The 13,739-nt window shown below is 34.1% G+C and overlaps 1 protein-coding gene across 5 annotated transcripts in view; it reads left to right on the forward strand.

The window, feature by feature from the left end:
* NFXL1 (nuclear transcription factor, X-box binding like 1) overlaps positions 1 to 13,511 on the forward strand; it is a 45,494-nt gene extending 31,983 nt beyond the window's left edge. The window contains exons 18-23 of one of the 5 annotated variants that reach the window (XR_013959412.1): positions 533 to 699; positions 3,448 to 3,517; positions 4,721 to 4,808; positions 8,395 to 8,481; positions 9,282 to 9,335; positions 11,917 to 13,287. Coding sequence is in view for 2 of the 5 variants with exons in the window: in XM_080647765.1 (XP_080503891.1) it covers positions 533 to 699; positions 3,448 to 3,517; positions 4,704 to 4,808; positions 8,395 to 8,481; positions 9,282 to 9,335; positions 11,917 to 12,090 (657 nt within the window). In the remaining 3 variants the exon portion in view is untranslated. Of the gene's footprint in view, positions 1 to 532; positions 700 to 3,447; positions 3,518 to 4,703; positions 4,809 to 8,394; positions 8,482 to 9,281; positions 9,336 to 11,916 lie in introns of those variants that run through there. The other 4 variants (XR_013959413.1, XM_080647765.1, XM_080647764.1 and 1 more) reach the window with 4 other exon arrangements.
* Positions 13,512 to 13,739: the final 228 nt, after the last annotated feature.

The raw sequence follows: 13,739 nt of genomic DNA on the forward strand, positions 1-13,739 counted from the left end.
GTTACAATTTTACAATTGAGATAATATTTATTTGTACTAAATGTGATTTAGTTTTGCCTTATTGAAGTGCATTAAAAAAAAATTAAACTGGTAGTCATTCTCCTTTTTTTTCTATATGTGCTTTCCTTTAGCAAGATGAGATGACTATCTCCAGAACATTGAATGCTTTTTTAGTTTGATGATCATTGTACTTGTTGGGTGTAAATGAATTGATAATGTCTTACTATGTATTTTTTTTTCTGCCATTGACTACTCTTTAGGAAGTAATTTATGTTTTTATTAGAGCTTTAATGTATTCATGTCCATTTTAAAGGTGAGGCAGTTTGATTTAATCAGGTTTGTATACATAGAAATCTTTGTGAATAATGGTCATATTGATAATCTTGCTATTCTTAATTTTGAATATTTTTAAGCTGTATTTCTAAGAGCTGCAGAAGTACTTTGTTTTAATGGGATATGTAAATTTTGTAACTACTGTATAGAAATGTTAGACTTTTGTATGTAGGTGATTTATTTCCTTGCAATTTGGCAGGCTGGCCCAGAATGCCTTCAGTGTGAAGAAGGGTGCTCTAAATCACGGCCTGTGGGCTGTCCTCATCCATGTGTTTTGCCATGCCACCCTGGAGAATGTCCTCCTTGTGTTCAGATGCTTAGAATAAAATGTCACTGCAAGATCACAACCCTATATGTGGAATGTAGGTAAGACTGAAGAAATATTGTTGTTCTACTGAAATTATTTTCATGATATCCTTTTATAATTCAGAACTCTTCATATGTAGTATACTGTAAGGAATATTTTTTCAGTGGTGGTCTTTAGACTCTAGAGACCCAGATTTTCCCTAGTGACCTGGAGGCAATGTAGACTATTTCATCTTGTAGGTACTTTACCCTTTTTTAACCAGGGCATTTCTGAGTTTTTCCATTTGGGGATTCTATAAGATTTTGTTAGGAAAAAAATTATAAAACTGTTATAAAAAAAGAAAAAAGGAGAATCATTCCTATAAACAGTGTGTTCAAATAACAGTGTCAAACTAGAATTTCATTGGATTAAAAATTGACTTACATATAATTACTTAAGTGTAAATTTTAAATTATATATTTAAAATGTAGAGTTTTGTTTATTACAGATGTCGCTGTTATGGCATTTATTATACAAGGATGTGACCTTTATATTTTCCTTACTTAAAAAAAATGCAGGTTAATTATGGTCTAACTCCGTGGTCGGCAAACTGCAGCTCGCGAGCCACATGCGGCTCTTTGGCCCCTTGAGTGTGGCTCTTCCACAAAATACCACGGCCTGGGCGAGTCTATTTTGAAGAAGTGGCGTTAGAAGAAGTTTAAGTTTAAAAAATTTGGCTCTCAAAAGAAATTTCAATCGTTGTACTGTTGATATTTGGCTCAGTTGACTAATGAGTTTGCTGACCACTGGACTAACTCATTGAGCTTCATTTCATCCAAGTCTATAAAGTGGGCTTTTGAAAAGTCTGATTTACTCAGTTAAATTTGGGAATATAATTTTATTTCTGATTTTTTTTGTTTTAGCATAAATGCTTTTTGAAAAATGCCTGTTAATTTTATCTTAAATTTGTTTTTGTCACTTGCACTCTAGTTTCATGCTTTGTAAAAGTGTAAATGTCAAAATTATTTTGTTGAAATTTTAAAAATAAAATAACATACTACAATTTTTAGCTTTAGAATTTTTGTAGGGGGAGTTAAGAGGGCAATTTTTCTTTATTAATGGGTGATACTGACAAAAAGGGATTGTTTTCTTTGGTCTTGCAAGGTCCTACATTTTCTTCTTTTCTTTTTCTCTTCATCATGTAGTCTTCAAAATGTGACTTTCCCTTTTTACCTTCAGTTCATGGCTCCTTGATTGTTGTGCAGTTTTCCAAGTCTCTTCCCTGTAGTTAGTGCTCTGATTACCAAGACTTTTTTAGTACTTTTACGCTGAGGGTTGACTTTCTTTTTCCGGAGTGATGTTAGCTCCCTGTCTTTTCTGTTCAGTTTTTCCAGAACTTCACTGACTTCTTGAAAAGATTTCCTATGGGAGCTTGAGAAATAGCTCTGCTAGGAATTGATACTTAACTTTTCTACTTACAGGTAATTTGAAGCTTGTAGATATATACCAAGGTCATGGGATTTGAATGATTTTGTTATTAATGAGCTGAACGGTTTTTTGGGGAATGTGTGGATACATTTGGATTGAGGTGGCTTCCATTATCTCAGCTACACAGAGTTCCTTTTTTGAATACATATTTAAAATATATGTTTTTATACAGAATTCCTTAGTTTCGGTTATCCTGATTATTTTATTTGCTTTAATTCAACTAATTATTTTATAAGTCATCTTTTCCTTTTAGTCCTTTTCTGCTTCATGTGTATTTCTTCTTTGGAAATTAAATGTAAAAGATACAGACCTTGAAAAGTAGGTCATTTTTCCTAATTTATAGAGTAACATGAATAATATGATTTTAATCCTTAAGTTCAGGGGTGAGCATCATACGTTAAGAATGAAAATATACAATGTTTAGTAGAGCTAGCATAAAACTCTGTGATAGTAAATGAAATTTTGCCAAGAAAATTGTGTATGTTAGAGTACATTTATAGATAATTTGATACAAATATTAAGATTACAATTTTGACATTAGTGAGGCTAACCTTATGTTATATTTTGGGAATTATGTCTAGTAAAAGGAAATAGAAAAAGCAGGAAAAGAAAGAATTAAAAAAAAAAGAAGAAAAAGCAATCTTGGGGAGGAGAAAAGTGCAATAGGTGTAATAGGGATTTTAAGATTGTCACTAGATACTGACTCATGTAGTATCTCTTCTGATTCTATTCAACTCCCTATTAGAAAGTGGTTTTATTCCTTGGTGTTTATGACTATTTCCGAATTACCTATTGAGTCATATAAAAGCACAGACTGATCTAAATGATGAAATTTAAAATGGATCAATTTCTAACATTAATAGCTTATCCAAAAACAACTGAAAGGCTTTCCTAATAAGCTTACCTTTCCCACAGAATAGCCTATATTTCTTAATTTGAACTAACATATTAAATGACTCATTTTTAATAATTTATGTAGAGGCTTTAAGGAGAATTTTAATTGCGAGTAATGATCGAACTATAGGGAAAGATAGTACATGAACTTTTAAAGAGAGGCCAGATACAGTGATATTTCATGTGTGTTTTGTGCTTCCTTCTTGCAGCGATTGCCCTTTTGGCATTTAATTTGTTGGTAGTTGATGAAGGGCTGGAGAATTTGATTTATCAGAACAGTAAAGTAGTTGGAAGGTAATTGTTACAGGAAGAAACAATTAAAATAGGTCTCAAGAAAAAATAAGAAAGATGATTTTATAGACATGTTTGAAATTGTGAGTTGCTTTTAGAAAATATGCTATGAAATGGACTTGGTTTAAATGTCACCAAATCTTTTCTATTTTTAGAAAAATAACCACAGCTGATGTAAATGAAAAGAACCGCCTCAGTTGTTGCAAAGATCAGTGTCCTAAAGAGGTAAGCTTTAATAGAACCTTTTAAATTGTATTTGGGGGGGCATTTTTTTTTCTTGGATTTTCTCTTTTCTTGTTTGGACATCCTATTTCAGGACTTTTCTGGACCCACTAAAGATGTGCGTCCAGAAATAAAAATGTGATGTCTGTGAAATGTAATACATATGAGTAGGGTGGATGCACATCTCTTTATGAAATTTGGGGAGTATGAGGTCTAAGATGACGCTTTGAAGATTTTTTTTAAGTAGTTTTAAAGATAGCTTATATACTTTATGCAATAAGTTATTCACCTAATGCTTACCTCCCATGTTATTCAGACTTAAAATATAAATATATCAAAAACTGTGTGGGTCTTAGGCAGTTAGAGAATAAATTCATAGTAGGTTATTTTCAAAAGACAGATGTACCAGTATGTTTGTGTGTGAACTTTAAAACTCATTATTATTTTGAATTAATTAGTATAAAGCATTCATATATAAAGTTTTGTTTTTAAAAATTCAGATGTCTGTCTATGCATTATATTCGAACTACAAGTATCAAAAGTGGTTCCAAAAAATTGTTCAGAGTAAAATGGTAAAATCTCACTATTGATTTATCCTGGCAATAATGTGAGAAAACAAGGTTATCCATCTGTATTGGGCCAGTCTGAAAGTGAACATTCTCCTTTTTGTTGTTGTTGGAGCTAGGGCAGTGACAGTTATTTGATTTGCAAAGGTGGAAGTTTATAAAGGAAGCCTTTTGACTTACAGATGTACTAATAGTACCTCTTTTCTTTTAAATCTTGGTCAGGAAGAGATGGCAACATAGTTTTAAATATAGTAATCAGTCTCTTTGACCAAATAAAACAAATCAGTGCATGATATGCCATTTTGTTAAAAATGTATTTTCTTTTAACTAAAACTTCGGACACTTTTTATGGATTTTTGTTCAAGAATTAGAATTTGACAGTTTCAGAATTTATGCAAGATTACCAGTATAAATTATGAGACCATTTCAAGCATTAAATGATTATTGTAATAATCCTGTCTTTGTTAATATGAGTAAAACTAGCGGCATGGGTTATTTCAAATTTAATTTTCTGAATTTTTCAATCCTGAGTTTTTCTTAAAATAAATTTTCTTCTGTCAAAATTCAGATTTGGTGTAATAAGTAGTTGAGAATGTAACTGCTTTATTTTGGTTTTATTTTAGCTTCCTTGTGGTCATAGGTGCAAAGAGATGTGCCACCCTGGTGAATGTCCTTTTAATTGCAACCAGAAGGTAAAACTTAGATGTCCTTGTAAAAGAATTAAAAAGGTAAATATTTTAAGTTATTGAAAATTCTTTTCTATGTACATTATTTTTGTCTTTGGTAGTTCTTTGGCTTATTTTTTGCTTTTTAATTTTAAGGTCTTATTTCTCAGAATTTTTTTATTATCCCATCTATTTCTGTAAATGCTCGTTTTAAAAATCAACTTTGTTTGGCAATTCAGTTGTTTGCAGTTTAATAGTAAAAGATTGTTTTACGTTGGAATCAAGTACAGTGTTCTTTTTCTGGATAGAATCAGCTTTGCCCAGGGAACACAATGAGTAATAAAGCGAGTTTCATGGTTTAAGAAATGGTCTGGAATTAACCTTCGTTGCTCTTAAGAAACTTTTTTTGCCATCTGTATTATGTTTTGAAAATGCCTTAAAAAGGACCTCACATGCACAGCCTTATAAAATTATAAAATAATATTCAAACTTGTAGAGAATTAATTTTAATGTAAAATAGTGGTAATAGAGGAGTAAGAGGGCAAAAACTAACGATTGGAAAGCTCAATCGCAACAAATTACATAATGCTGGGCAAAACTCCTGAAGAAAGAGTCTGAATTCTCAGATGCCAGTGGCTGAAGGGTCTTTTTCCACTTCTCCTTTTCTTTGCCTTTCCTGCTGACACTATTGACTCCTTTGAAGCTTTCTTCTTTCTTGACCTCTGGTTTTTCCCTGTCTCAGTTATAGTCGATTCCCTTTTGTCTTCATATTTCTGGTCATTTCCTAAAGGTAGGCTCCTTTTTTCTTCTTCTTTAAATTCACTCTTTTATTTACCTATTCAACAAATATTTATTTAGAATCTTTTGCTTTTATTAAGGTTCTCTTCATTTGTTTTTACAGTTCCTACTATCATTATTTGGGGTAGATAACTTCTGAATTTAAATGTATAGGCTCGACCTCTTCTATAGTTGAATTTCTTAAGTTTTAGTTGTTTAAAGTGAATCACCTTTACATGAAAATCAACACTTAAGTCAAGCCACTTTTAATCTGGGCCGTCTATCAGGTTTTCTCTCAAATCTCATGTAATTGTCCAGGTGCAGTTTGCCACCCATTAGAACTTCGGCAACAGCTTGCTCTTGGACTTTGGCAACAGCTTCATGATGGATTTCCTTGCCTCTAATCATAGCACCTCTTCTACCTGTGTTCTTCATGCATTATGGGGGAAAATCCTCATTTTATAAGAAAAGTGTATATACATAGACTCGACATAAAAGAGAATCTATGATGCTACTTTGCCTATTTGTCCAGTCTCATCCTATAGCACTCTGTGAATCTGATATTTAAGTGTCCTAACATACATGCTATACTCCCCTTTAGCCTGGATGTATACTGGAATATATATATCCCTTCTTTTGTGTAAAATACAATGTATTTTCCCCTTACCACTTCGCTTGCGAGAATCCTGCTAATACTCAGTGTAAACATTTCCTTGTTAGGGAAGGTCTTTCTTCCCTGACTCCCTTGGGAAGACTTAGGTGCTCCTTCTTCTGCTTTCTTTGTATTGGATGCTATAGAGTTTTCTCAAGAGCTTTGTGATTCTAGGCACATCTGTATCTTTGTTTCCTTATCTGTGAAATGGAGTTTATACGTAGATTTACTGAAAGGAATAAAAGAAGTAATGCTTATATAGCATTTAGCACAATGACTGCAATGTTTCTCATAACATTGGAGTATGTTTAATATCAGAGCAGTAGCTGCTATTATTATTTTTGGTTTAGCACTTATTATGCTCTTTTCCTTATGTATATTCCCTGTTCATAACAAAACACTTGGCATGTAATAGGCACTCTATAAGTACATCTTGAATAAGAAAAGATAAGATCTTTCTTTCAGGCTTATAGACTTAATGTCCACAAACACACACATTTAATTTTTTGTCTTTAATGTTTATTCATCATATTTTTTCTTTTTCTGGACTATCCTTAGAGGACAAGACTATGTTTATCACTAACATCAGCCAAAAATTAAGAACTAAAGGGAAAAACCTTCTAAGTAATAAAATTTCATTCTATAAAGTGCTTTCATTAAAGTATATGCATTTTGTTCATAGGAATTGGTGATCTTATTTCTTAACTGTGGTAGATTTGAACTAAAAAACTAGAATCTGCCCTAACTGGTTTGGCTCAATGGATAGAGCGTCAGCCTGTGGACTGAAAGGGTCCCAGGTTTGATTCCGGCCAAGGGCACATGCCTGAGTTGCGGGCTCAATCCCCAGTAGCGGGCGTGCAAGAGGCAGCCAACCAATGATTCTCTCACATCATTGATGTTTCTATCTCTCTCTCCCTCTCCCTTCCTCTCTGAAATCAATAAAATATTTAAAAAAAAACCAAACTAGAATCTGAGAGTGTTATGCGAGAGGAGAAATTGATACAAATAATAGGTACCCTCAGAGCAAAAGTGACATCTGACAGCAAGAAATAGGGATAAATAAAAGGCATATAAAAGATCTATATAATCAAAGTCTCAGAGTACCCTATATAATAAAAGCCTAATATGCTAAATGTCTCGTCGTCTGGTTGTCCATTTAACCAATCAAAGCGTGATATGCTAATAATATGCTAAGGCCACTCAGCCACTCACTATGACATGCATGACCACCAGGGGGCAGACGCTCTGACCGGTAGGTTAGCTTGCTGCTGGTGTCCTGCAGGTAGGGACTGAGCGAGACAGGCCAGACAAGCCCTGGAGCCCTTCCACAGTCCCTCCCCGGCTGGCCAACCCCCCACATTCCTGCCTGGCCTATGCCCTCTCGCAATCCGGGACCCCTCGGGGGATGTCAGAGAGCCCGGGCAGGCCAGGCCGAGGGACCCCACTGGTGCATGAATTCGTGCACCGGGCCTCTAGTTTAAAATAAGGACCACTTAATTCATTATAGCATAGTACACAAATTGATCATAGTATTGATATCAAGTCATTAAGATCCTCCTCTGTTTCATTAAGGAGGCAATGAAGCACAAATACAAACTATAGAAAGATTTTAATTTAAACTGAACAAAGGTTTACTAGTTGAGAGAAAAATTTGTAGCTCTTTAGAAAACTCTCTAGAATTACATTAAGTTGGTAGCCACTAGCCACATGTGGCTATTTAAGTTTGAATTTTAATGAGTTAACAGTAAATAGTATTGAACATTCATTTCCTCCTTTCACTAGACACATTTTGAATGCTCAGTAGCCGCATGTGGTTAGCGCTACTCAGTTGGGTAGTTAGTGCAGATTTAGAATATTTCCAGCATCTCAGAAAGCCGCTAGTTGGACTGCTCTGGAGCATTTTATTACCTGGAACCTTTACAAGATTAACAAGAAACAATAAAGAAAAACTGACCTTTCTCAATAGTTGTACTTAGTAAGTGGATGATTTTAATTTTATGGTATTTGCTTTTTTGTAATTAAGGGAAAATAAAGTAATGATCACTCTTTGAACCAAGAGATTTGATACTTGCAACCATATCAAATTATTAAATATTAATTAACATGACTGTTAAATAATTTGCATAACCTTAAGCTCTTAGGGAAATTTTGCTTTCTTATGACATACAGTTAGAAGGGAAAAATCTTAAAATCTGAAATGTAAAAACTTGCATTTGTTAGGAATTTCAGTGCAACAAAGTACGTGAAAATCAGATTTCAATAGAATGTGATGCAACATGCAAGGAAATGAAGCGGAAAGCCTCTGAGGTACTGTCACATTACAGTCAATATAATTTTCAATGTGCTAATGGTCTTTCCCTGTTTATTTTGTGCATTTCTTTATGTGCTTATTGCGAATGACTTGAAAACTCATCTTTTTTGCTTTTATAATTAAAACCTGGTTTTATAGGCCTACTTTGAATCTTCAGGTGTGCTTTTTATTGTCTAATGTGTACTAGATTTTCCATTCTCTTAACCAGTTAGAATATGTGTTCTGGGACATGGTTGTTCATCTTATGTTATTGTAAACCTCCTGAAAATTAGGTTAAAATAATATAAAAATAAGGTTTTAGGATTCTTTGCTGTGTGGGTTACCTCTTATGTCATTTTTTCTTGCACTCACCCCAGTCCATGAGTGAACCGTTGATTTTGTTTGAAAGTAAGGTTTCCCTTCAAGACATCTAAAGTAAATGATCAATTGTAACTCCAGAAAGAGAGTGGTATTTAATAATTTTGAGTATAGCTTGTTATTATGATTAAAGAAAAAAAACCATTTTAAAAGCATTTCAATTACTACTAATGTAGCTCTTTGAATTGTGATCTAATATCTATTATAGTTAAATTGAAGTGTTTATAGAAGGTGTAACATTCCATCTCTCCTCACCCCCAGTCTGTTAGATAGTATCTTGGTAACACTTTTCCCTATAACATTTACATTTCTTTAACTGCCAGTATAAATCCTCCAAAAGTCATTATGGGTTTGTGGAGCCTCAGTGAGATGATGCTAACATTCTATATAGAATTGACAATTACAGTGTGTTACTTTACTTTTAAATGTCTGTAAACAGATAAAAGAAGCAGAAGCCAAAGCTGCTCTGGAAGAGGAAAAAAGAAGACAACAGGTAACTGAACAGAACACCCAGGGTTGTGTTTCTTTGCATCATTGTTAGTTTTTATTAAAACACAAAGTATATCCTAGGTACAAACTAAGGGCTAGTCAATTCTATTCTGGACTGAAAATTATATAGTTCATACATTAAAGTATGCCATTCACTTACTTTAATCAGGTACACTGTACCTCTGAAGAAGTACAGGATCTCGCATATTCCCAGATATTTTATATATTCCCAATGTTCTTCCTTTGCTTCCTTGCCAGTTTCATCCATTCACCAGCCAGAGTTTTAACTCCTCTTTTAGTTTGTGGGAAAAGGGTTGGAGTGCAGTGCCATTCATTTTAAGGCATTTCCTGGAGGCCATGTCTTCACTCATCTAAAATTATTTGAATTCTGTTTTACTGAGTTGTAGATTATGTGTAGCAAATAAGTCCTGTTTACTAACCAAAACATTTGTGTTAATAATACATTCTCCTTTGTCCCCATTAGATTCTTTTATATATATATATATATTACATACACATACATACACACACTAGTGGCCCGGTGCACGAGGGGCGGGGCGGGGGGAGGAGTGTGTCCCTCAGCCTAGCCTGCACTCTCTCCAATCTGGAACCCCTTGGGGGATGTCCCACAGGGATCAGGCCTAAACTGGCAGTTGGACATCCCTCTCGCAATCCAGGACCACTGGCTCCTAACCGCTTGCCTGCCTGCCTGATCGCCCCTAACCACTCTGCCTGCCAGCCTGATCACCCCCAGTTGCCCCCCACACCCCCCGCCAGCCAGATCACCCCCAACTGCCCCTCACCCCCCCACTGGCCTGCTCACCCCCCAACTTCTCCCCCGCCTGCCTGCTTGCCCCCAACTGCCCTCCCCTGCTGGCCTGATCACCCCTAACCGCCTCTGCCTCGGCCCCGCCACCATGGCTTTGTCTGGAAGGACGTCCAGAAGGTCTCCCGGAAGGTCTCCTGGTCTAATTAGCATATTACCCTTTTATTAGTATAGACAGATATTTCAGAGATGAAGGGAGAAGGAAAGAGATAGAAACATCAATGATGAAAGAGAATCATTGATCGGCTGCTTCTTGCACACCCCCTACTAGGGATCGAGCCTGCAACCCAGGCATGTGCCCTTGACTGGAATCGAACCCAGGACCCTTTAGTCAGCAGGCCGACATTCTATCCACTGAACCAAACCAGCTAGGACCCCATAGATTCTTAAAAGTAGGATTATTATATGTTCTTTCTTATTACCTAGATAACAAATTCATTCCTGATACACATCCAGTTTGTTCAAATACTATATTAATCATATACTCCAAAGAGTGGTTTAACTTTCTTATAGTGACATGTAATTATTTGTTAATTTGCATTTTGGGATGCTTTATACTTATCAAGCAGGGTACAATATATGTTAAAATGCTGCTTTTATGAATTAGGAAATTAAAACTTGCATGACTTGAGGGAGGACATTAGAAATAATTTATGTGGCAAATAAAGATGGGCCAAAACGACCTATGATATTTTATGGTTCTATAAAGTCGATTTGCCTAATATCCCAAAATAAGTTGTCAGAGGTAATACAGTAAAATATGTTGGCTGAATTCCTGGGAGATTAAATTATTAAGAAGGGTTAGGGTGTCCCTCACCTTTTTATAAACCATTACGGATGGTGATTTCAAATATATTCCCTGTTTACTGACCTTTTAAATAGAGTATATAGAACATAATTTAAACTGTACGCATTGTCTGTGGATCATCATTAAAGCATCAATTATTTTATTGTCAGTGTTTCTCACGTTTGGCTGCTTTTAATATATTTTGATTTTCTATATATCAACAGCCACCTGACAATATTCTGACAATTTGGTTCATTGAAGAATGTTAGTTTTGATTTAATTAAGTACACGATTAGGTATTCAAATGTAGTTTATAGACAAAATAATAGAGTGTTAACTGAATTTTATATTTCTACTATTAATAAACATTTACAGAATCTTGCATGCATGTTACATATATATTTTAATTACCTATTAGGTTTTAGTTAATAACAGTGCATGTTACATTATTATGTATTAAAGTTTAAGAAGTTCTTAACAGTAAAATAAAACTCCACATTTTATAATGAGTGTCATTCAGTTATCCTTTTTTTAGAAGTAGTTTTTATATAATTTACTTTCTAAAATAGTCATTTGATTTAAAACATGAAGCATTTTTCTCCAGAAGAATTTTTATTCTATAATTTTAACTGTTTTATCAAGAGAAGAATGAGTTTCTAGTGGCTTTTTTTCTCTCTTTACTCACTTGAATTTCTACACAAGCCACTAATGTTATTTATCAACATTGTAAGAAACTAGATTTATTCTCACTGGGCATCTCTTAGCACTGCATTCCTAAACTCTGGATTTGTTGATTTGTTGAATACAATTAGTAGTAGAGAGTTTAAAACAAAAAATCAAATCAGTGTATTTATTACATTACATATCATTACTACTAAAACATTTCCCAAATTGATTTATTTTTATCTAAATGGAAGATTTCAAGTTAAGGTATGTATTGGATTTAATAAAAATGACACTATTTTGATTTAGGCTGAACTGGAGGCTTTTGAAAACAGACTGAAGGGTCGTCGAAAGAAGAACAGGAAAAGAGATGAAGTGGCAGTCGAGCCAACACTGTGGCAGAAGTATAAATATCATCTCCTCCCAGTGTGTGCAGTTTTGGTGTTAGTGTTTGCATGGTACATAGCCCCTGGTGCGGCTTAAAATTCTTTGATCTGTTAATATACCTCAGATTGGATTTAGACACACTGTTAAATTTGGAATATTAGGAAGTGTATATTGTACAACATGATATGTATTCACACTCATCTCTCTGTTCTCTTCCAGCTGCTGTTAGAAGGATAGAATGTTAAGCTTTATCTTAATTAATATATGAGAAGTGGCAATATAACATTGTTTGATATTAAAAGCATGACTGAAATGATAAAGTATTTCATAAGGCATCGGTTGTGGCAGGGTAGCATGTTAGTTGTTCATTGTGCTTCCTTGTATTAACATAGTTGTTTCATTTACTATTTCAAACCAACTTTTCCTCCCCCCCGCCCAATTAAGATGAAACTGAGCCACATGTGCTGTAAGAGGAATACTTCATAATGTGTTGGTTACTTATTAGAAGGTACTTTTCTTCATCATGTAACTTTGTACTTTAATAAAAAAGGTAATTCTCTAAAAGACCTCTTAAATTGTAACATGAAGTTATATAATTAGATTCCAGAAACTGGCTTATCAGTTATTGAAATACATTTTTATCTACTGTGTTCCTTAGAGGAAAATACTGCTTTCAAAATATGCCAGACTAGACTCCTCACATGTGGGTATTTCTAGTGTAGGAAGCTTTCAACTGAAGTTGGCATGTTTTATAAAACTTGTATGTGTCTTTTCAAAGTAATAATAAAAGAAAAACTATTTATGAGCACTATGTGCTGAGCACAGGGCTTATGAGCTTTATGTACTTTATTCTCATTTTTTCTTACCATGGTACTCTTAAGTAGATTTTTATCTGGAAATAATCAGTTCTTATGAAAAGCTGATAGAGAAATATCAGTAAGCCAAATCTGTTTAAATTGTAAGTCATTTTAAATGGTTTTGTTATTTAATTTTTGTATGCTTAATATTTTCATTAAAGTTTTTCATACCAAATTTGTGATCTAGAATATTTACTATTATCTAAAATATTCAGGAACCTGTAGGTTTAGGCTAGGTATTAGTATCAATGCATGAAAAACTCCAAAATTTGATGCAAAACATAGTAATTAATAGATAGTAAAAAGTGGTAGAAATATTTTTTAAACACAAGTACAAAGAAGGATTTTTAAATTTTGCTAAATTCAGGTTTTCTTTAAATGTCTTGTTGATTAGGTATTAGCTGGTGTCTAAAATTAAAGGGCACTCATTCCTTTTTTTATGGTCTTCGTGTTTTGCTTTTAGTTTTCTTTATTTTAACTTTCCCAGTTACTTTCTCAGTAACTCGGTTACTGAGTTGGTGTTTAAGCTGCTACTCTCAAGACGTTACCTTACTCTGATCTAAAATGAATATTAAAGAATATGAACACAACTTCGTGTCTGCCTGGGAGCCTGTTTTCATGTATGCCGGCATGTTGGCCTATTAAACAAATCTGAAGCCTACTTCATGTCTGTTTGTTGGGCTGCTGATCTTGTTAGGTTTTCTTTCTAATTTATGGGAAAGTAGTGAGCCGAGGAAGGGGCTTGAATGAGTGACAAATTAAACTGTTTGCTGTTTTTCATTTGCTTGGCTATTATCTCAGAGCTTAATTTACCCAAAGTCACACAGCTGTTTATTCATTTATTCAATCAACAGATGTGTTTCCTCTGTAACAGATACTCTAGATACT

This window comes from Plecotus auritus (assembly GCF_963455305.1).
Source record: "Plecotus auritus genome assembly, chromosome: 1".
NCBI classification, from domain to species: Eukaryota; Metazoa; Chordata; class Mammalia; order Chiroptera; family Vespertilionidae; genus Plecotus; species Plecotus auritus.